Source organism: Bos javanicus, chromosome 4 (genome assembly GCF_032452875.1).
Source record: "Bos javanicus breed banteng chromosome 4, ARS-OSU_banteng_1.0, whole genome shotgun sequence".
NCBI classification, from domain to species: domain Eukaryota; kingdom Metazoa; phylum Chordata; class Mammalia; order Artiodactyla; family Bovidae; genus Bos; species Bos javanicus.
In genome coordinates, this window is record NC_083871.1 from 29,019,280 (window position 1) to 29,042,650 (window position 23,371).

At 37.5% G+C, this 23,371-nt stretch overlaps 1 protein-coding gene across 6 annotated transcripts in view; it reads right to left on the bottom strand.

The window, feature by feature from the left end:
- The window catches only part of TMEM196 (transmembrane protein 196), a 143,409-nt gene that overhangs the window by 19,432 nt on the left and 100,606 nt on the right, over window positions 1-23,371 (bottom strand). For all 6 annotated transcript variants that reach the window (XR_009735814.1, XM_061413663.1, XM_061413662.1 and 3 more), the window contains exon 2: window positions 2,329-2,385. Coding sequence is in view for 4 of the 6 variants with exons in the window: in XM_061413663.1 (XP_061269647.1) it covers window positions 2,329-2,385 (57 nt within the window). In the remaining 2 variants the exon portion in view is untranslated. The remainder of the gene's footprint in view (window positions 1-2,328; window positions 2,386-23,371) is intronic.

Below are 23,371 nucleotides of genomic sequence, written 5' to 3' on the forward strand. Positions count from 1 at the left end.
ACAGCATGATGGGCAGAAAGAACGGCTAGCTTGTTTTGTTTCTCTAACTTAATTCAGCATTTCTGATTGTGTCAGTCTTACAGTACTTATCACCAAAACTGAAAACCTAGTGATGGATGAGTATAATCTTTTAATAATTGATTAAATATAACACTAAACGTCAAGTACCAAATAAATGAATCATCCCCTGTGGGAAATTGAGCTCCCAATTTCAAATAGAATCAATCAGTTCTATTTCCTTTTAAAGTATATTCAAATGGCATGCTGTTTCCTGGGAATATATTTTGGTGTTTACTCATTCTCAGAAAATATGGAAAGATATTACATTCTAGCCTCTTAATAATTACTGTTAATTAATAAAATAAACAACAAACTTAAAGGATTAATACAGAAAAACACTCTCTCCTATGTTATTGCCATTAATTTCCTTAAGGACATGACACTTCATTAACAAGTACAGATAAAACATTCTTACTCAAGAATTAAAATGTTAAAATCTGTACCAAGTTTTTAACCATATACTACTTTCAATCTTACCAGACTAGAGATATGTGGAGTGGAGAAATTCTCACATATTTTGATTAAAGGGTAGAGAATCTTTGACAGTTAACGTCCTCTATAGAAACCCCAGATGGTACAGGAAGATAAAGTAGATGGTAGTTTCTAAAAAACTCAGATCTTATAATTTTTTTTATAACTTATATGAGAATTAGAAAAACAGAAGATCTGTTTAAAAAAAAAAAAAACAAACACCCGTTTTTCAAAAAACAAACAAACAAAATAAAACAACTTCCTTTTTCTTCTTCTATGAATTGAGTGCTTGTGTCCCTTCAGAATTTACTATGCTGAAGCCCAATCCCTAGTATTAAACAGTACTTGGAGGCAGGACCTTTGGGAGATAATTAGGTCAAGACAGTGGAGCTTCAGGAACCAGGTCCATGTTTTTCTAAGAGATTCTAGAGAGCTCTATTCCAGGAGAACACAGCCAGAAATTTGTAGCCCAGAAGAGAGTCTTATTAGAACCCAACTGTGCTGGCACGTTTATCTGAGACTTCCAGCCTCCAGAACTGTGAGAAATGAATATTTGTTCTTTGTGAGCCTCCCAATCCATGGTGCTTTGTCAGAACAGGCCAGGCTGACCTACACGTCTCTCCCCCACGCCCCCCCACCCCCACCGCTGTAAAGGGCTTCCCTCCCCGCCCCCCCCCGCACTTTCTTTCCTTCTTTCTTTTGTTCCTTCTCTCCTTCCTTTCTTTCTTTCATTTTCTTTTATCCATGTTCCAAGAAATTGTTAGTATATAGCCATGGAGAGACTTGATAGAGAAAAAGTGTAGAAAGTAAGAAAACCATGGGAAAGAGTGATGGGGGAATCACAAATGCAAATTACAAGCCTCCAAAAAATGTCTATCTAAACATTTCCTTAAGATAATGTTTAAAAATCACACCTCACATTTCTGAAGCAATGGGGGCTTCATCCTTTCTGTTACAATAGGTACCATCACTAAGAGAGCTATAATTAGAAAAAGGAGTTAAACAAAGGACTGCATAGTCCCCCTTCCCTGGCCTTCTCCTTTTTTTAGTCTCAAAGACTACTTTCTAGGGTCCATGTACAATATTAATTTTGCCAACTTATAAAAGCCTATGTTATTTCCTATAGTCCTCAATAAAATAATTGATTTTTTTCTACTTTCTAATTCTCAAAAAAATGTCATGAAAGACAGGGGGAATCCATACTTCAGCATGCTGGAATCCTTCTCTAGTCTACATGAGAGTGACCTGGGAGCACCCCCCAAGACGCAAGACAGTACCATAAAGCTTCTGAGAATTCTGACATTTGCATTCATAGTCAGAAGATAAAATTAAATTTAAAAAATCTTTGGGAATTAACTGCAACTATAACAACACAGCTGTTTTGCTGCTTTGCACAATGAACTTCACAGTCAAAGCCAGCAATCTTTAGGCTCACGTCCATATCTAAACAGTTAAATTTCCCATGAATTCAAGCTCTGTCTTTTTTAGCTCGATGAAGGATTCCTGTGTCTGGAAGTCTATAAATGAAAAGTGGAGACTTCCATCCACAGCAGTCATTAAAGGTTGCAGATTCATGTATTTAAAGAGTATATCAAAGCTTTTCTTTTTCTTTTGTCACAGTCTGTAATAATCTTGATGGTTTTCTTTGAAAAGAAAAAAAGAATTTATTTGTCAGTCTTCTTTTTATCCTAGATGAGCAACACTCAGGATATGAAAGTTGGCTAGTCCTTATTTCCCTTTTTGAGTTCTTACATTTCAAACAGTTCAGTGCACAATACAAACATGGCAAAAACTTACGACAAGTCCAGATTTTTTTTTGGCGCACAATATTCCACATATGCCACAAAGAAGAAACTGAAAAGGAAAAGAAGAACAATTATTTCACATCCAAAGATAAAGAGGACTTCTAGTTTTCAGCTTATAGTTCACTCATTCACTTGTTTCAAGGAAGCTTGAAAATTTTACATTCCCATCAAAAGCTGAAAAGAAAAATACCTCATTCTAGAAAAGTAATGGATAAAAATGCAAACTCTAATGGGAAGTTTTGTGCAAATTTGATATAGGTGATTGTGGAATTTAAGAAAAACTTGAATCTGCTTTACCGCCAGGCAAAATGATGATGTAGATGAGTTTAGAGTTTTGCTCCTCCTGTCTGCTTTCACTGTCTTCTTATCCCTTTTTGTTTTCTCAGGGAAAAGTGAGATGGGACATTCATTCACACTAAGTTATGAGAAATCAGTGGGCTCTGCTATAGGAAGGGAATGCATCACACATAAAAGGACAAGGCCCCGGACAGGAGATATTTTTCTATAGAAATCTTCTTCATACATCTTAAACTATGTCGGGTAAAATAGCTGCCTCCTCATTCTAACAGAAATACAGTCCTTGTGGATATGTCAGAAGAACACAGGGGATGAAGCTGTCAGTGGGATGTAATTTCTTGTAAATAAGCACTTGATGACATAATTGCTCTGCAAAAGCAGCTGCATCAAATAGCCTACCAGTGACACACTAGTATACATTTGGGTTATCAGAAAGTGGTAAACTGTTTAGTTTGTAGAGAAACGTTTAGGGCAATTTGTGCATACTTTTGCTGGAAGTAAACCATAGAAGTAAAACAATACATTCATTAATACATAATAAGGGCTTTCAGATCAGCAAAGGAAACACTGAATATGGTTACACCTGTCTTCATTTGATTTTTTTTTAAATGTTATTATTTCAAGTCAGAACTAATAATATGAGTGGTTTTAACTGAGTTAAACTCTGAACATATTTTAAAATATACACATCAAAATACTCTAAGGATTATCTGAAATATGTAATATGTTTGAGGGAAACACCAACAAAATTTGATGAAAAATAATCGGTAAGAAAAATTTACCTTTGCAGAGAAATTTCCATGTAAGAGAACAAATGATTATAAAGCAGGCAAAGATGCAGCAAGATAGTTAGATCAGGGAACACAAGGATATATAAGAATCTGGTATATAACTAAACACAGCAGCAAAGTCACAGACCGAAATAGAAAATACAAATACTAATATGTAATATTATAATTTTGATAGTAAAAGACAGTTTGTTTTGTGCCTTTGCTCTCAAAGGCACAGAATAAACTGGGATTATATTCAGAAAGCATATAATAGGCAAAGGGTCATCATACTATATAAATAAATCTAATAAAAATTTTAATTCCATTAAACCATGAACCGAAAGAAACTCACAACTTTATAAACATTGCATACTTGCAGAATTTTCAGAAGCCTTATAAAGCAACTTCTGAGTAACAATTTCTAACCTCCTCTATGTTCTAGGTCTTGATGATCTTGTCCTCACATGGACTCTTTCTTACTGATCTCATCTCTGACCTTTAAAGGTTATGCTCAAGTCATTCCAGTTTGGACCAATTCTGTTCCTCTCAGTGCTTCCAAGCTTCAAATCAGAGCTTCAGATGTCTTACGTCTGCTCCCCTGACTAACCCATTATTACCCTGAAAGTGCATCAAGGAGAACTCATTCTTGAAATAATTTGAAAGCACTGCAGTTTTGTGTTCCTTTGATCTTTTTGAAATCTATAAACATTGCCATGATTTATCCACAGCAAAGCCCAAGGGGACCTCAGGACCCTAAGCAGAGCTCAACCTAACTCTCCATTCACTTGCTTGGGACAATTTAAGTGGCAATAAAATTGCTTCTTCCTGGTGTACCTCTAAGAAACGGAAGGTCAAATTTGGGAGGGAGAAGGTAGAGAAGGAAGGGAACCCAACAACATTTCTCCACTCTCATGCAAGCCTGCAGCGTAAATACTGCTGGTAGAGAATCCAAAATCCACTCTCCTTAGAGGAAACTGTAACCTGAGAAAAAATAGACCCATGTAATGGGAAGGAAAATAGATCATGCAATTCTGAGGCGGGTTTAAGGGACCCTGGCTTAGGTTTAGCCATCACAGAGTATAGAAAAGAGTAGAAGAAGCACAAAAAGCAGTGAATAATCTTTTCTTTTATTGCCTAGCTTTATCCCAAGTCATAGCACCAGAAAGGATCTTAAAAGATGACTTAATTGAACCCTTGCAGTCTGCACATAGGAAATGATAGGTCCAGACAGGTTAAGTCATTTACTCAGGGTCACACATCAAGGTCACAAATCGCACATAAAATCAAAGGCTGGATTAAGTGTCTAAGTTAACTTATTTCTAATAATGTAGCAGGAAGTGAAAGTGAGTCGCTCAGTCATGTCCGACTCTTTGCGACCCCATGGACTATAGCCCACAAGGCTTCTCTGTCCGTGGAACTCTCCAGGCAAGAATACTGGAGTGGGTAGTCATTCCCTTCTCCAGGGGATCTTCTTGATCCAGGACCTAACCCGGGTCTCCTGCACTGCAGATGGATTCTTTGCATCTGAGCCACCAGGGAAGCCATGTGATATAAAGGGAATGCATTTCAAAAGGACTTTTCAGTGTTAGTGCAGACTATATTATCCTAGAAGATCTAACCAGAAGCATTCAATGACACCTCATCATCTATAATTGCACTCTTTACCCTTGCCATTTGTTAATTTTTATTGTAATAAAAATAATTATAAGATTAGTTGATTGTACCACAGTCTAAAATTAAGTGTACCTTACTATATAAAGAGTCTGTTATAATATTTTAAGGTACTATTTTTAGTCCACATAACTTTATCCAGGATGCAAAACATTGACCTATATTGTAGAAATTATGAAACAAGTGAAAAACAGAGTAGTTTTTTAAAAAAGTAAAACTGATGGTTAGATATTTATATCTATATCATATCTTCATCCTGATTTAGATATATAATTTTACATGAGAATATATAATTTTATTTCTGAGAAGTTAGGCTATTTAAATCCAGGGAGAATTATTTGCTTTGCTCTGACTAGGAAGTTATGTAAATGAAGCAATCTAATGGCAGGACATCAAGGGCAACTATGTAATAAAACTTGTTGTCCTCCAAGTGAAATTTGTTTGATTTCAATTAAGATTAAATTCAGTAGGTAACTAAGGCTGTGAATCATTGTAGGATGAAATGGAGCTGTTATGCAATAGCATTCTATATTTTGAGTGATTTTCTTAATGAAGGTCCATGGAGCCTTCTGCTATTGCTTAGGATGTAGAAATGCTAAAGAAATACTGGTTTAACAGTAAGAAAAAGTGAATAAACTGCAGACTGAGAACTTTTCCATAAGTGAGCTGGAAGGATGGAAAGCTGAGGGTGAGGCACTGACATGGAGAAGTTCAGGTGAGCACACCCCTCCATTAATGGAATCTGAAAACATGCACCAAAGACAATCATTGTAACAGTGAAATCAATTCCTCATCAGAATGGCTCCACTTTTCACAGTAACTTCCTAAAAGAAGATAATAAGATAAAATACAAGATTTTGAAAGAGTATCTTTTGAAATTGTGCTGAACATTCAGCCAATCTCTCATTTACAAAAGAGATTACAAAAAAAGATGTGCTCATTAGGGCAAAAGAACTATTAAGCTGAATAATGGCCACCACACTACATACATCCTAATCCCCACCATCCATAATGTTTCCTTATAGGCACAAAAGCCTTGTGCAGATGTGATTAAACAAAAAAATCTAAAGATGAGGGGATTATGGTGGATTATTCAAGTAGGTGTTAAATATAATCCCAAGGTCCCTTAAGAGGAACACAAGAAGGTCAAAAGAAAATTATCTGAAGATGCAGAGACATAGATACTTGAAGAGGCTACACTGCTGCCTCTGAAGATGGAAGAGAGCCATGAGGCAAAGGATGTGGATGCACTCTGTGATGGAAAGGGTAAGGAAATGGGATTCTCTCCTGGAACCTGTAGAAGCAGTGTAGCCCTGTAGGCCCATTTTAGACTTCTCCCTTCCAGCATTGTGAGATAATAAAGTTCTGTTATTTTAAGTCACTAAGTTTATGATAATTTGTTCTAGCAGCAAGAGGAAACTAATATAGGCTCCAAAGCATTATTTCATCTGACAGTCTCAAAAGAATTAGACACTTTGAAAGAACTAGAAGCTGTTCTTAGGGAAAACAAACAGAGAAAGACATGAGTTAAGACAGAAATACAGAGCAAGAGCACAAAATAAAACAAAACAGTAAATTTTAAAAATAGAAACTATTGATTAGAAATGGAAGCAGTGAGAAACTTCATTTTTTGGGGCTCCAAAAACACTGCAGATGGTGATTGCAGGCATGAAATTAAAAGAAGCTTGCTCCTTGGAAGAAAAACTATGACCAACCTAGACAGCATATTAAAAAGCAGAGACATTACTTTGCCAACAAAGGTCAGTCTGGTCAAGCTATGGTTTTTCCAGTAGTCATGTATGGATGTGAGAATTGGACCGTAAAGAAAGCTGAGCACTGAAGAATTGATGCTTTTGAACTGTGGTGTTGAAGACTCTTGAAAGTCCCTTGGACTGCAAGGAGATTAAACCAGTCCATCCTAAAGGAAATCAGTCCTGAATATTCATTGGAAGGACTGATGCTGAAGCTGAACCTCCAATACTTTGGCCATCTGATGCAAAGAACTGATTCATTGAAAAAGACCCTGATGCTGGGAAAGATTGAGGGCAGGAGGAGAAGTGGATGACAGAGGATAAGATGGTTAGATGGCATCACCGACTCAATGGATATGAGTTTGAGTAAACTCCAGGAGTTGGTGATGGACAGGGAAGCCTGGTATGTTGCAGTCCATGGGGTTGCAAAGAGTTGGATATGACTGAGCGACTGAACTGATAGATTAGAAAAACTAATATCTCTTTAGAATGAATATGCCAGATGATGCTGGCATGAGAGATGGCAGGTTGGACATAAAGAAGATGTACGTAAATATTCTAAGATTCTTGTATCATTTAGCAGAATAATAGAGGAGCTAATGTGCCAGATATTAATGAAAAAGTAGATGTTTAAATGTGTGCATTAAAATATCAAAGACTAGAAAATAAAAACAAACAGAAAAAATACAGCAACAACAATAAAAATTGAACCAACAGATGTCAGGCAAGTTTGAAAAAGGTAAGGAAACAGAGTGATAGTAAAACAATAAAATAAGTTGATGTAATTTCAGTAATGTAAGCAATCAGAACATGTGTGAATGTGTTCAATTTCTCTAGTAATAGGGAAAATAGAGGGAAACAGTCTGCTAGGTAAAGAAGAGATATGTCAAAACTTTACTAAAATGAATGAAAACCTCTTTCCTTACTGATTTTCTCTCTCTCTCTCAGCCTTGATCTAGATACTAGTTAATAACTTCCTTATTACTATTTCTTTGTGTCCAAGAAAGATTATTTTGATAAAGGACTAAGAGTTAACAAGGCTACTGAAGAATTTCTATTTAAATTATGTAATAGAAAATTTGGGAACCATAGTTGCCATGGAAGCACATCAAGCAGTGGTTCTATCGGCTGGCTAGGAGAAGAAGCAAGTGCTGGGCAGATGGGATTATGAAAGACAGTGGGCCAATCATATTTTAAGACAGTTTGTTAAAATTTTTCTCACATAACATTTAACCACGTCAAGTGAATTAATTTTCACTGAAATTCACTAGCCATTAAGGAAGATACATTCAAAAATAGAAATGGTACTTTTTTCCGGCTTCAAGATAATGAGATGAACCATAAATTGAACTTAATGGTTTGGTAACAGTCAATGATTTATACAGTTTCATCAAAATTCAGTTCTTTAAAACATGCAGAAAAACAGAACACACAAAAATGTTGATAAATGGATTCAAAGAAATCCATCTCTAATAAAAAGGGTATATGTCTCCCTGTATCTGGATTAAAAACTTGATGATTTGTTACCTCCAGTTCTTGAATATTTTCACTCTACTTCAATCATCTGCTAAAGAATAATAACTGAAGTTTCTAAAAGGATTATTTTGTAGTTTAGCTCACAAAATGCTAGTATGCCACAGTAGTTCATATTCTTCTTGATACTGTGCCAATATGATTTTTACTTTCTTATATGACACCTGGCTAGACTCCTAAGGATGTCCTCTCTGTTATGGGCTTATTTTCCTTTGGGATCATCCCATTTCTTTTTTTTTTTTTTAATAATAATTTATTTTGAAAGGTGAGTAGTTTTCACCATTTGCCAATTAGATAGTGTTTCTCTATTTTTTTAAATATAAATTTATTTAATTGGAGGCTAATTACTTTACAATATTGTACTAGTTTTGCCATACATCAACATGAATCTGCCACGGGTGTACACGTGTTCCCCATTTCTTTAGTGAGTCCAGTACCAATTATGTGTTGAATGAAGAAAGTTTATCAGGTTGGAAAGCCTGTCTGAAAGCAGTGACTCCCAAACCTGGCTGCGTATTAACTTTTACAATTCCTGCTACCTTGACTAAGTAAGAATCAGAATCTCTGGGCTGGGACTCGGGCATCAGTATTTCACATCTTCCCAGATGACTCTAAAGTGCTTTCATGGTCTGGAACTGCATGTGAGGTGCGCACCTGTGCTTTGCTGGTAGGCCCACTCATCTTAGAGCTCTTCAGTGAAGCACTGATATTCTTCTTAATCACTCTCAGTGAAATAGCAACAAATATGAGGCCAAAAAAATGCTCTTCAAGGGAGAAAGGCAAAGTCCTCATTTGTAACAGAAGTTCAGAGTGTCAGAGCTGTTTGGTCTCTAGTGGCTCTTAGAAACAGAGACATTATTTCATAATTTTTAAGCTTATTCTACTCAGCACCTTTCATCATTGCTAAAAGATTTTTCTCTTAGACTCCTAATCTTCCCTAAATTTTCTGTGTTTTGTTTTAGTTAACTAGATCTAGAATTGGGCCTGATAACACTATTATCTGGAAGAATCTGACTAATTTTGTCAGATTCTAATGATGATCATTAGAATGATCATTCTAGATGATCTAATGACCATTCTAAAAATGATCTAACGATCATTTTTAATGATCATTGTAAAAATTATTGGGAGGAAATATGTTGAAATAAGAATATGGTCAACAATAAAAACAAACAAGCAACTGAATTAACACTTGGGCAAATATCTGAACAGACGTCTGTCCAAAGAAGATATAAGGACGGCATGTATGAAAGATATTCAGTGTCATTTGTCATTAAAAAATCATGAATTTTAACAACAATGAAATACCACTATGCAGCTATTAGAATAGCTAGACAAACAAACAGAAACATAACTGAAAATACTAGTTGTTGGTATGTGGAAAAACAGAAATTTTCATTCATTGCTTAATAGGTGTGGAAAACGATACAGCTACTTTGAAAGATCTAATGGCAGCTCTTACAAAGCTAAACATAGTCTTTACATGTAATCCAGCAATTGTACTTTTAGGTATTTACTTATCTAACTTGCAGTTGTTCATCAATGACAAAAACTGGAAGCACTCAAGATGTCCTTCAATAGGTGAATGGATAAGCCAGATACATCCATGCAATGAAGTACTATTCAGTGATAAAAATAAATGAGGTATCAACATACTCAAAGATATGTATGAAATTTAAATGTATATTGCTAAATGAAAAAACCCAATCTAAAAAGACTGCATACTATATGATTCCAATTATATTAAATTCTTTTTTTTTTTTATTAAATTCTTTAAAAAGTAAACAAAAGAGATACTGAAAAGTTCAGTAGTTTCCAGGGTCTGGGAGAAGGTAGAGGAAGTTGAATCGGTGACTAGGGGATATTTTTAAAGCAATGAAACTATTCTTTATTACATTGTGATTATGGTTACAAGACACTACATATTTGTCAAAACACATAGCACTTCATAGCATAAAAGAATAAACCTTAATGTATGCAATCAAAAAATCACTTAGAGGCTCATGAAATCAGGAGATGGAATGCAGAATATGACAAAGCGATCTACTATGTAACACATTTATGAAACAGTTTCACTGAAGGAAGTGAGGGAAAAGATACTAACATGAGTAACTTTGGAAATGAATGGAGTCTATAACCTAAAGGCAAAATAAACTGTATGTAAGCATCATGATCTGTTTGACAAAGTGACTTCCTATAAGGTTACTGGTTAATAATTCTGATCCTACCAAAATGCAACAGTGGATTAAATGGATGAGGGATGGTGGGAAGTAGGTTTCTTAGTATTGGAGTGAGAGTTTACTTATAACCACAGGGAACAGCCTAGAATGATCTTTATGGTAATGGATTAGAGTTGTAGATATTTAGCTTAATATCTATAAATATAGTTGCATAATAGAACTATTTATAGGTCTGTGCATATACACATTAGTATTAGCTTTCTTGCTCTGTCAACTGAGAGGGCCAAATGCAATGATACTAATAGCAAGAAATGCAATCACTCAGCTCTTGGTTTCTAAAACTGTTCTCCAGTAAAAGGAATCATAAATCCTGAGAGATATGTCTGTCCTTGGAATGCGACAGGGAAAATATGATATGAGCCAGGAGCATACTATTGTGTCAGAAAGTATGGAAGTGCTCAAAAAACAAACAGAAACCCACATTAATTGAGGTTTGTCAGAGGGATGCAGAAGCCAACTTAAGGAGCACCCAATGATTAAAGCTGGAACAATCTGAGCTACACAATAAAGTAATATTGGAATATGAACAATGAGTAGAATAAATACTCATGGGGCCAACTGGAAAAAAGGAGATAAAACTATCATTGTTTGCAGACAGTATGATTAACACATGAAATTTTCAAGAGAATTAACTAACATTACAAAAAATAAGAGGATTTAGTAAAGTAGTAAGGCACAAATCAATATATTGAAACTATACACATGTTATTTAATGTATACAAATAACATCTTACTGGAATCTGTAAGGGAAGAAATCCCATTTTCAATAAGAAACAGTAAAATTTTTAAAAATACATTTATAATCAAGTGTTAACTGATAACTGGAGGAAGAAATGGCAATCCACTCCAGGACTATTGCCTGGAAAATCCCATGGACAGAGGAACCTGGTAGGCTACAGCCCATGGGGTCGCAAAGAGTTGGACTTGACTGAGCAACTTCAAAAACCCTAAGAACATTAATAAATAATAGAATATTTTTATAAATGGAAAAATACATGATCTTGGATAAAAAGTTTTAACCTAAAAATTATGCTTATACTTCATAATATAATTTGTAAATTTAACATAATTCAATAAAAACAACAAAAATATCAATTTTTAATTGGAAACATGATGTTAAAATTAATGTAAAAGAATAAATACCTAAATTTTGTCAGTAAAACTCTGGCAAAGATGAGAAATGAGGGCACATGTTAACATCAAATATCAAAACATATTATAAAGCCTCAATAATACAGAATGACACTGACACATGAGTAGAAAAATTGAACAGTAGAATTATAAAGCTAAGTGACAGAATGTATATGAAATATACTATGTAATAAAATGGTATCTCTAAACATTTATGAAAAACAGACATCTGTGTATCCATCTGAAAAAATAAATGAAACTAGATATATACTTTATACCACATAACAGGGTAATTGCCTAATGTCAGTTCAGTTCAGTCACTCAGTCATGTTCAACTCTGCGACCCCATGGACTGCAGCATGCCTAATGTACTTAAACTAACAGCCTAATGTACTTAAATTTAAAACAAAATCATAAAAAAGTAGAAGTATAATTATTTTATTATTTTGAAGTTACAAAGATCTTTTAATTATGATTAAAGTCCATGAAATGAAAGACTGATTTGTTCAAAAATTAAAGCAAGAAAATAAGCAAAAAAATTGCTGCATGGCAGAAAATTGTCATGAACAGGATTGGAAGAATCAATATAGTGAAAATGAGTATACTACCCAAAGCAATCTATAGATTCAATGCAATCCCTATCAAGCTACCAACAGTATTCTTCACAGAGCTAGAACAAATAATTTCACAATTTGTATGGAAATACAAAAAACCTCGAATAGCCAAAGCGATCTTGAGAAAGAAGAATGGAACTGGAGGAATCAACCTACCTGACTTCAGGCTCTACTACAAAGCCACAGTTATCAAGACAGTATGGTACTGGCACAAAGACAGAAATATTGATCAATGGAACAAAATAGAAAGCCCAGAGATAAATCCACGCACATATGGACACCTTATCTTTGACAAAGGAGGCAAGAATATACAATGGATTAAAGACAATCTCTTTAACAAGTGGTGCTGGGAAATCTGGTTAACCACTTGTAAAAGAATGAAACTAGACCACTTTCTAACACCATACACAAAAATAAACTCAAAATGGATTAAAGATCTAAACATAAGACCAGAAACTATAAAACTCCTAGAGGAGAACATAGGCAAAACACTCTCTGACATACATCACAGCAGGATCCTCTATGACCCACCTCCCAGAATATCGGAAATAAAAGCAAAAATAAACAAATGGGACCTAATTAACCTTAAAAGCTTCTGCACATCAAAGGAAACTATCAGCAAGGTGAAAAGACAGCCTTCAGAATGGGAGAAAATAATAGCAAATGAAGCAACTGACAAACAACTAATCTCAAAAATATACAAGCAACTCCTCCAGCTCAACTCCAGAAAAATAAATGACCCAATCAAAAAATGGGCCAAAGAACTAAATAGACATTTCTCCAAAGAAGACATACAGATGGCTAACAAACACATGAAAAGATGCTCAACATCACTCATTATCAGAGAAATGCAAATCAAGACCACTATGAGGTACCATTTCACACCAGTCAGAATGGCTGCAGTCCAAAAGTCTACAAATAATAAATGTTGGAGAGGGTGTGGAGGAAAGGGAACCCTCTTACACTGTTGGTGGGAATGCAAACTAGTACAGCCACTATGGAGAACAGTGTGGAGATTCCTTAAAAAACTGGAAATAGAACTGCCATACGACCCAGCAATCCCACTGCTGGGGATACACACTGAGGAAACCAGAAGGGAAAGAGACACGTGTACCCCAATGTTCATCGCAGCACTGTTTATAATAGCCAGGACATGGAAGCAACCTAGATGTCCATCAGCAGATGAATGGATAAGAAAGCTATGGTACATATACACAATGGAGTATTACTCAGCCTTTAAAAAGAATACATTTGAATCAGTTCTAATGAGGTGGATGAAACTGGAGCCTATTATACAGAGTGAAGTAAGCCAGAAGGAAAAACACCAATACAGTATACTAATGCATATATATAGAATTTAGAAAGATGATAACAATAACCCTGTGTATGAGCCAGCAAAAGTGACGCTGATGTATGGAACAGTCTTATGGACTCTGTGGGAGAGGGAGAGGGTGGGAAGATTTGGGAGAATGGCATTGAAACATGTAAAATATCATGTATGAAACGAGATGCCAGTCCAGGTTCGATGCACGATACTGGATGCTTGGGGCTAGTGCACTGGGACGACCCAGAGGGATGGTATGGGGAGGGAGGAGGGAGGAGGGTTCAGGATGGGGAGCACATGTATACCTGTGAAGGATTCATTTTGATATTTGGAAAAACTAATACAATTATGTAAAGTTTAAAAATAAAATAAAATTAAAAAAAAAAGAAAGATAATCTTTAAATTAAAAAAAAAAAGAAAAGAAAATTGTCATGAACAAGCTCAAAATGATGAACTGGGGGAAATATTTGCAATTTATAAACAAAAGACTAATCTCCCCAAAATAAAGTGAACTCCTGGAAATCAACAAGGAAAAGGCTAGCAATCTGACAGAAAAATAGGCAAAGGATATGAACAGATACTTCCCTGAAATACAAATGACTGCTAAACTTGAAAATGCTCAACTTCATCGATAGTGAGACAAATGTAATTTCAAATGAAATCAGATACATTTTTTTAATCTATCAGATTGGCAGGAATCCTAAAACTTGATAACTATGGCAAGGATATGGGGAACCAGATTGTCATATATTGCTTGTGGAAAGATAGCCTCCACTAAGAGGAATTTAGCAAAGATTATTAAAATTACTTATATGTGTATTCACATAGTCACACACACACATATATACCAGGGCTTCCCTGGTAGTGCAGCTGGTAAAAAATCTACCAGGAGACCCCTGGTTCAGTTCCTGGGTTGGGAAGATCCCATGCAGAAGGGATAGGCTACCCACTCCAGTACTCTTGGGCCTCCGTGGTGGCTCAGATGGTAAAGAATCCACCTGCAGTGTGGGAGACCTGGATTTGATCCGTGGGTTGGGAAGATTCCCCTGGAGGAGGGCATGGCAACCCACTCCAGTATTCTTGCCTGGAGAATCCCCATCGACAGAGGAGCCTGGTGGGTAGTAGTCCATGGAATCACAAAGAATCGGGTATGACTGAGCGACTAAACACACATATATACATGTACACATATAGACATGCATATAATACACTTGCATTAGGGCACGTTAAGTTGCTTCAGTCATGTCCAACTCTATGCGAACCCTATGGACTGTCGTCTGCCAGGGTCTTCTGTCCATAGGGTTCTCTAGGCAAGTATACTGGAGTGCGTTGACATGCCCTTCTCCAATATAATACACACACACACACACACACACACACACACACACACACATATATATATATATATATATACACACACAAACACTTGCATGTAGTATATACACATACACACACATATATGCTGCTAAGTCACTTCAGTCGTGTCTGACTCTGCAACCCCATAGACAGCAGCCCACCAGGCTCCCCTGTCCCTGGGATTCTCCAGGCAAGAACACTGGAGTGGGTTGCCATTTCCTTTTCCAATGCAGGAAAGTGAAAAGTGAAAGTGAAGTCGCTCAGTCGTGCCCGACCCTCAGCGACCCCATGGACTGCAGCCTTCCAGGCTCCTCCGTCCATGGGATTTTCCAGGCAAGAGTACTGGAGTGGGGTGCCATTGCCTTCTCTGACACATATATATACATGCAAATTATATATATATATATATATAATTTGCCCCAAAACCCGCATTTAAGAATTTATCCAACTGTTATAGCTGCAAGTGTGCAAAACGATCTATGCGTCAAATTATTTATTCTAGCAGTGTTAGTAATAATACAGGAGGAGCAATCTCAACTCTTAGTAGAGAACTGATTAAATTCAGTGGGAATGACTCAAAGTTCAGACTCCTTATGGGTATTAAAAAAAAAAAAAAACTAACAAAACTCCCCAGTCTATGTGTTTTCAGAATGTATATTGGAAAGGAGGATGGCAGCACATATTCTGAAGTCAAGGAGCTGTGCTAAAATCTCTTCAGTCACAACACTAAGGCCATCATCTTGTCTGCTTTTACACAAGGCTGCTTTTGCAGGTTGAATTGAGTTTGGAACCTGCTACACTCAGAGCTTTCAGGCACAGATCCAGAAATGCCACAGAGCAGTTTATAAGGATTGAGTTCAGTCCTTTTGAAATAAATGAAACCTCTCATGGAGAATTGTGATTGAAGGCTGGATGTGGTTTTATTCTCAGTTAAATATGATGAATCAAACCACTGCGTATTAAAGTAAATGTAGCTTCACCTTCAATGACCACCACATCTCATCTTTATTTAGGAAAAGGTTTTGTAGTTCTACTTAATCATAATAGTAGCTGAAATAAGATTTGTATTTTGAAAAGCATTTTGATATCTCTTAATCCTCTAGAAAAATAGTGGATTGAAAAAGGGAATTTTGCTCTGTAATGGGCAAGTCAATGAAGAAAAGAAATAACAGAGCAGAAAAACAGCTTTGAGCCTCATATTACTACACAAATGGAATTGGATGTATTATTTCATTTGCCATTATGGGTACTCAGGGTGAGTGAGTGAAAGTTGCTCAGTTGTACCCGACTCTTTGCAACCCAATGGACTCTACAGTCCACGGAATCCTCCAGGCCACAATACTGGAGTGGGTAGCCTTTCCCTTCTCCAGGGGATCTTCCCAACCCAGAGATTGAACCCAGGTCTTCCACAATGCAGGCAGATTCTTTACCAGCTGAGCCACCAGGGAAGCAAAAAAATACTAGAATGGGTTGCCATCCCCTCCTCCAGGGGATCTTTTTAACCCAGGACCATCTATTTTTATATTTGACTTTGCCAGCTCCTCAGACAAAGCTGTGCTATTGAAATAAAGTTTCTAGATGACATAATGGAATTTCAAACTGAATGAATGAATTAGTATGGATGCATGAATATATTTACAGTATGCCGAGGAGGGACAAAAATTTAGCCAATGCCAAGATGTAGAATCCTATAAAAAGTATGAAAAGGCAAAAAGATATGAAACTGAAAGATGAACTCCTCACGTCGGTACGTGTCCGATATGCTACTAGAGAAAAGCAGAGAAATAACTCCAGAAGGAATGAAGAGGTTGAGCCAAGTGGAAACAACACCCAGTTGTGGACATATCTAGTGGTGAAAGTACAGTCTGATGCTGTAAAGAGCAATACTGCATAGGAACTTGGAATGTTATGTCCATGAATCAGGATAAACAGGCAGTCATCAAACAGGAGATGGCAAGAGTCAGCATCACATTTTAGGAATCAGTGAACTAAAATGGACTGGAATGGGCGAATTTAATTCAGATGATCTATATATCTACTACTGTGGGTAAGACTCCCTTGGGAAAAATGGATTAGCTAGCATAGTCAAGAAAAGAGTCCAAAATGCAGTTCAGTTCAGTTCAGTCGCTCAGTCTCGTCCGACTCTTCGCGACCCCATCAATTGCAGCACGCGAGGCCTCCCTGTCCATCACCAACTCCCAGAGTTCACTCAGACTCACGTCCATCGAGTCAGTGATGCCATCCAGCCATCTCATCCTGTCGTCCCCTTCTCCTCCTGCCCCCAATCCCTCCCAGCATCAGAGTCTTCTCCAATGAGTCAACGCTTCGCATGAGGTGGCCAAAGTACTGGAGTTTCAGCTTCAGCATCATTCCTCCCAAAGAAATCCCAGGGCTGATCTCCTTCAGAATGGACTGGTTGGATATCCTTGCAGTCCAAGGGACTCTCAAGAGTCTTCTCCAACACCACAGTTCAAAAGCATCAATTCTTCGGTGCTCAGACTTCTTCACAGTCCAACTCTCACATCCATACATGACCACAGGAAAAACCATAGCCTTGACTAGATGGACCTTTGTTGGCAAAGTAATGTCTCTGCTTTTGCATATGCTATCTAGGTTGGTCATAACTTTCCTTCCAAGGAGTAAGCGTCTTTTAATTTCATGGCTGAAATCACCATCTGCAGTGATTTTGGAGCCCCCAAAAATAAAGTCTGACACTGTTTCCACTGTTTCCCCATCTATTTCCCAGGAACTGATGGGACTGGATGCCATGATCTTCATTTTCTGAATGTTGAGTTTTAAGCCAACTTTTTCACTCTCCACTTTCACCTTCATCAAGAGGCTTTTTAGTTCCTCTTCACTTTCGGCCATAAGGGTAGTATCATCTGCATATCTGAGGTTATTGATATTTCTCCCGGGAATCTTGATTCCAGCTTGTGTTTCTTCCAGTCCAGTGTTTCTCATGATGTACTCTGCATATAAGTTAAATAAGCAGGGTGATAATATACAGCCTCGACGTACTCCTTTTCCTATTTGGAACCAGTCTGTTGTTCCATATCCAGTTCTAACTGTTGCTTCCTGACCTGCATACAGATTTCTCAAGAGGCAGGTCAGGTGGTCTGGTATTCTCATCTCTTTCAGAATTTTCCACAGTCTATTGTGATCCACACAGTTAAAGGCTTTGGCAAAGTCAATAAAGCAGAAATAGATGTTTTTCTGGAACTCTCTTGCTTTTTTGATGATCCAGCGTATGTTGGCAACTTGATATCTGGTTCCTCTACCTTTTCTAAAACCAGCTTGAACATCAGGAAGTTCACGGTTCATGTATTGCTGAAGCCTGGCTTGGAGAATTTTGAGCATTACGTGGGTGCAATCTCAAAAATGACAATGATCTCGGTTCATTTCCAAGGCTAACCATTCGGTATCACGGTAATCCAAGTCAATACCCCAACCACTAATGCCTAAGAATTTGAATGGTTCTATGAGGACCCTATAAGACCTTCTAGAACTAACACCAAAAAAGGATGTCCTTTTTATCACAGGGGAGTGGAATGCAAAAGTAGCAAATCAAAAGATATCTGGAGTAACAAGCAAGTTTGGTTTCAGTGTACAAAATGAAGAAGGGCAAAGGTTAACAGAGTTTTGCTAATAGTACACACTGGTCATAGCAAACACCCTCTTCTGATAACACAAGAGACTGCTCTACACATGGACATCACCAGATGGTCAATACTGAAATCAGATTAATTATATTTGCAGCTGAAGATGGAGAAACTCTATACAGTCGGCAAAAACAAGACCAGGAGCTGACTGTGGCTCAGATCATGAACTCCTTATTGCAAAATTCAGACTTAAAGTGAAGAACATAGGGAAAACCATTAGGCCTTTTCATATGACCTTAATCAAATCCCTTATGATTATATGGTGGGAGTGAAAAATAGACTCAAGGGATTAGATCTGAGACAGAGTATGTGAAAACTATGGATGGAGGTTCTTGACACTGTACAAGAGGCAGTGATCAAAACCATCCCTAGGAAAAATAAATGCAAAAGGGCAAAATGGTTGTCTGAGAGGCCTTAAAATAGCTGAGAAAAGGAGAGAAACTAAAGGCAAAGGAGAAAAGGAAAGATATACCCATTTGAATACAGAGTTCCAAAGAAGAGCTAGGAGAGATAAGAAAGCCTTCCTAAGTGAACAGTGCATAAAAATATAGGAAAATTATAGAATGGGAGAGACTAGAGATCTCTTCAAGAAAATTAGAGATACCAAGGGAACATTTCATGCAAGGATGGGCACAGTAAAGGTCAGAAACAGTATGGACCTAATAGAAGCAGAAGATACTAAGAAGAGGTGGCAAGAGTACACAGAAGAACTATACAAAAAAGATCTTAATAACCCAGATAACCATGATGGTGTGATCACTCACCAAGACCCTGACATCTTGGAGTGTGAAGTCAAGTGGGCCTTATGAAGAATCACTATGAACAAAGCTAGTGGAGGTGATAGAATTCTAGTTGAGCTATTTTAAATCCTAAAAAATGATGCTGTTAAAGTGTTCCACTCAATATGCCAGCAAGTGTGGAAAACTGGGCAGTGGCCACAAAACTGGAAAAGCTCAGTTTTCATTCCAGTCCACAAGAAGGACAATGTCAAAAAACATTCAAACTACCACACAGTTGCACTCATTTCACATGCATATCTCCAGGCCATGCTTCAACAGTACATGAACTGAGAATTTCTAGACGTTGCTGGATTTAGAAAAGGCAGAGGAACCAGAGATTAAATTGCCAACATCCTTTGGATCACTGAAAAAGCAAGAGAATTCCAGAAAAACATCTACTTCTGTTTCACTGACTACACGAAAGTCTTTGACTATGTGGATCACAACAAACTGTGGAAAATTCTTACAGAGATGGGAATACCAGATTACCTTACCTACCTACTGATAAATCTGTATGCAGGTCAAGAAGCGACAGTAAGAACTGGACATGGAACAACAGACTGGTTCCAAATGGGAAAAGGAGTATGCCAAGCTGTATATTGTCACCCTGCTTATTTAACTTATGTGCAGAGTACATCATGCAAAATGCAGGGCTGGATGAAGCACAAGCTGGAATCAAGATTCCCGGGAGAAATATCAATAACCTCAGATATGCAGATGACACCAGCCTTATGGCAGAAAGTGAAGAGGAACTAAGACCTCTTGATGAAGGTGAAAGAGGAGAGTGAAAAAGCTGGTTTAAAACTCATCATTCAAAATACGCACACTGTGGCATCTGGTCCCATCACTTCATGGCATATAGATGGCGATAAAATGGAAATAGTGATAAACTTTATTTTCTTGGGCTGCAAAATCACTGCAGATGGCTACTGCAGCCATGAAATTAAAATATGCTTGCTCCTTGGAAGAAAAGCTATGACAAACGTAGACAGTGTACATAAACACAGACATTACTCTGCTGACAATCATCTGTCTAGTCAAAATTATGGTTTTCCAGTAGTCATGTATGGATGTGGAAGTTGGACCATAAAGAAAACTGAGCACTGAAGAATTGATGCTTTTGAACGATGGCATTGGAGAAGACTCTTGGGAGTCCCTTTGACTGCAAGGAGATTAAACCAGTCCATCCTAAAGGAAATCAGCCCTGAATATTCATTGGAAGGACTGATGCTGAAGCTGAAACTCCAGTACTTTGGCCATCTGATGTGAAGAATCGACTAATTAGAAAAGACCCTGATGCTGGGAAAGATTGAAGGTAGGAGGAGAAGGGGAAGACAGTGGATGAGATGGTTGGACGGTATCACCAACTCAATGGAGATGAATTTGAAGAAGCTCCAGGAGATGGTGAAAGACAGGGATGCCTGGCATGCTGCAGTCCATGGGGTCACAAAGAGTCAGACACAACTGAGCAACAGAACAACATCAACAACTGCAAGATGTATACCAGGGTGCAATTAGTTTTTTACTGAATAAATTCCAATTAAATTTATAATTTCCAATTAAATTTATTTGAAAATATTCATGTTTGATCAGATTAGGTTAATTGTCTAAAAAATAATTTAGAGGTGTGGACCTTTTAAATGTCACAACTTAGCTTTGTGGGTTTCAAAAATTTCCTTCTCAAGCCTCAGAGAGTCTGGAGATGTCAGTATAAGTAGACCTTTCTACAAAAATAAAAATAAAAACTGAAAAAGAAAATACCTTGGAACTGAGTGATAATTACCAGAAGATTCTTTTTAAAGATGATAAGGTGCTTCTGGAATTAAAAAACATTGTGCTCTTTAAAAATGTTTGATTAACTTTTAATTGCACGATAATTTATGTACAACATTACATGAATTTGTACTTTTGATTCTGTAAGAGAAAACAGATTTAGGAAAGTTACCAGTGAGTGTATATCCTAGCTGTTGATTCATTTTCTCTCAGAACACCAAGCTTGCTTCGGTATAGACCCAGAATAGTTTTTTCCCCTTTGGTGAATTTAGAATTTGGACAGTGTCTCAGTGCTATTATCCATATCCGCTGGTCTGATCAATAGTAAACTATTCTAGGTGATGATGGTCTAATCTCCCCTTTCAGTTCAGTTCAGTCACTCAGTCGTGTCCAACTCTTTGCGACCCCATGAATCACAGCACGCCAGGCCTCCCTGTCCATCACCAACTCCCGGAGTTCACAAAAACTCACATCCATTGAGTAGGTGATGCCATCCAGCCATTTAATCCTCTGTCGTCCCCTTCTCCTCCTGCCCCCAATCCCTCCCAGCATCAGGGTCTTTTCCAATGAGTCAACTCTTTGCATGAGGTGGCCAAAGTATTGGAGTTTCAGACTCAGCATCAGTCCTTCCAATGAACACCCAGGACTGATCTCCTTCAGAATGGACTGGTTGGATATCCTTGCAGTCCAAGGGACTCTCAAGAGTCTTCTCCAACACCACAGTTCAAAAGCATCAATTCTTCAGTGCTCAGCTTTCTTCACAGTCCAACTTTCACATCTATACCTGACCACTGGAAAAACCAGAGCCTTGACTAGATGGACCTTTGTTGGCAAGGTAATATCTCTGCTTTTGAATATGCTATCTAGGTTGGTCATAACTTTCCTTCCAAGGAGTAAGCGTCTTTTAATTTCATGGCTGAAATCACCATCTGCAGTGATTTTGGAGCCCCAAAAAATAAAGTCTGACACTGTTTCCACTGTTTCCCCATCTATTTCCCAGGAAGTGATGGGACCAGATGCCATGATCTTCGTTTTCTAAATGTTGAGTTTTAAGCCAACTTTTTCACTCTCCTCTTTCACTTTCATCAAGAGGCTTTTTAGTTCCTCTTCACTTTCTGCCATAAGGGTGGTGTCATCTGCATATCTGAGGTTATTGATATTTCTCCCGGCAATCCTGATTCCAGCTTGTGCTTCTTCCAGCCCAGCATTTCTCATGATGTACCCTGCATATGAATTAAATAAGCAGGGTGACAATATACAGCCTTGACGTACTCCTTTTCCTATTTGGAACCAGTCTGTTGTCCCATGTCCATTTCTAGCTGTTGCTTCCTGACCTGCATGTAGGTTTCTCAAGAGGCAGGTCAGGTGGTCTGGTATTCCCATCTCCTTCAGAATTTTCCATTTTATTGTGATCCACATAGTCAAAAGCTTTGGCGTAGTCAATAAAGCAGAAATAGATGTTTTTCTGGAACTCTCTTGCTTTTTCAATGATCCAGTGGATGTTGGCAATTTGATCTCTGGTTCCTCTGCCTTTTCTAAAACCAGCTTGAACACCAGGAAGTTCACAGTTCACGTATTGCTGAAGCCTGGCTTGGAGAATTTTGAGCATTACTTTACTAGCGTGTGAGATGAGTGCAATTGTGCGGTAGTTTGAGCATTCTTTGGCATTGCCTTTCTTTGGGATTGGAATGAAAACTGATCTTTTCCAGTCCTGTGACCACTGCTGAATTTTCCAAATTTGCTGGCATATTGAGTGCAGCACTTTCACAGAAGAAGATATTAAGAAGAGGTGGCAAGAATACACAGAAAAACTGTACAAAAAAGATCTTCATGACCCAGATAATCACGTTGGTGTGATCACTCACCTAGAGGCGGACATCCTGGAATGTGAAGTCAAGTGGGCCTTAGAAAGCATCACCATGAACAAAGCTAGCAGAGGTGATGGAATTCCAGTTGAGCTATTTCAATCTCCCTTTTAACTATCCTTTAATCTTAATGCACTCTATCTCAATCCCATTCAGAAATTTGTTCCTACAAGAAGTCCAGACACTTTTCAGTCAGTCAAGATCAAATAATGAAAAACAATCAAAGGACATCACAGAAAGCTTCGGAACACCAAATAATAAGAACACAATTT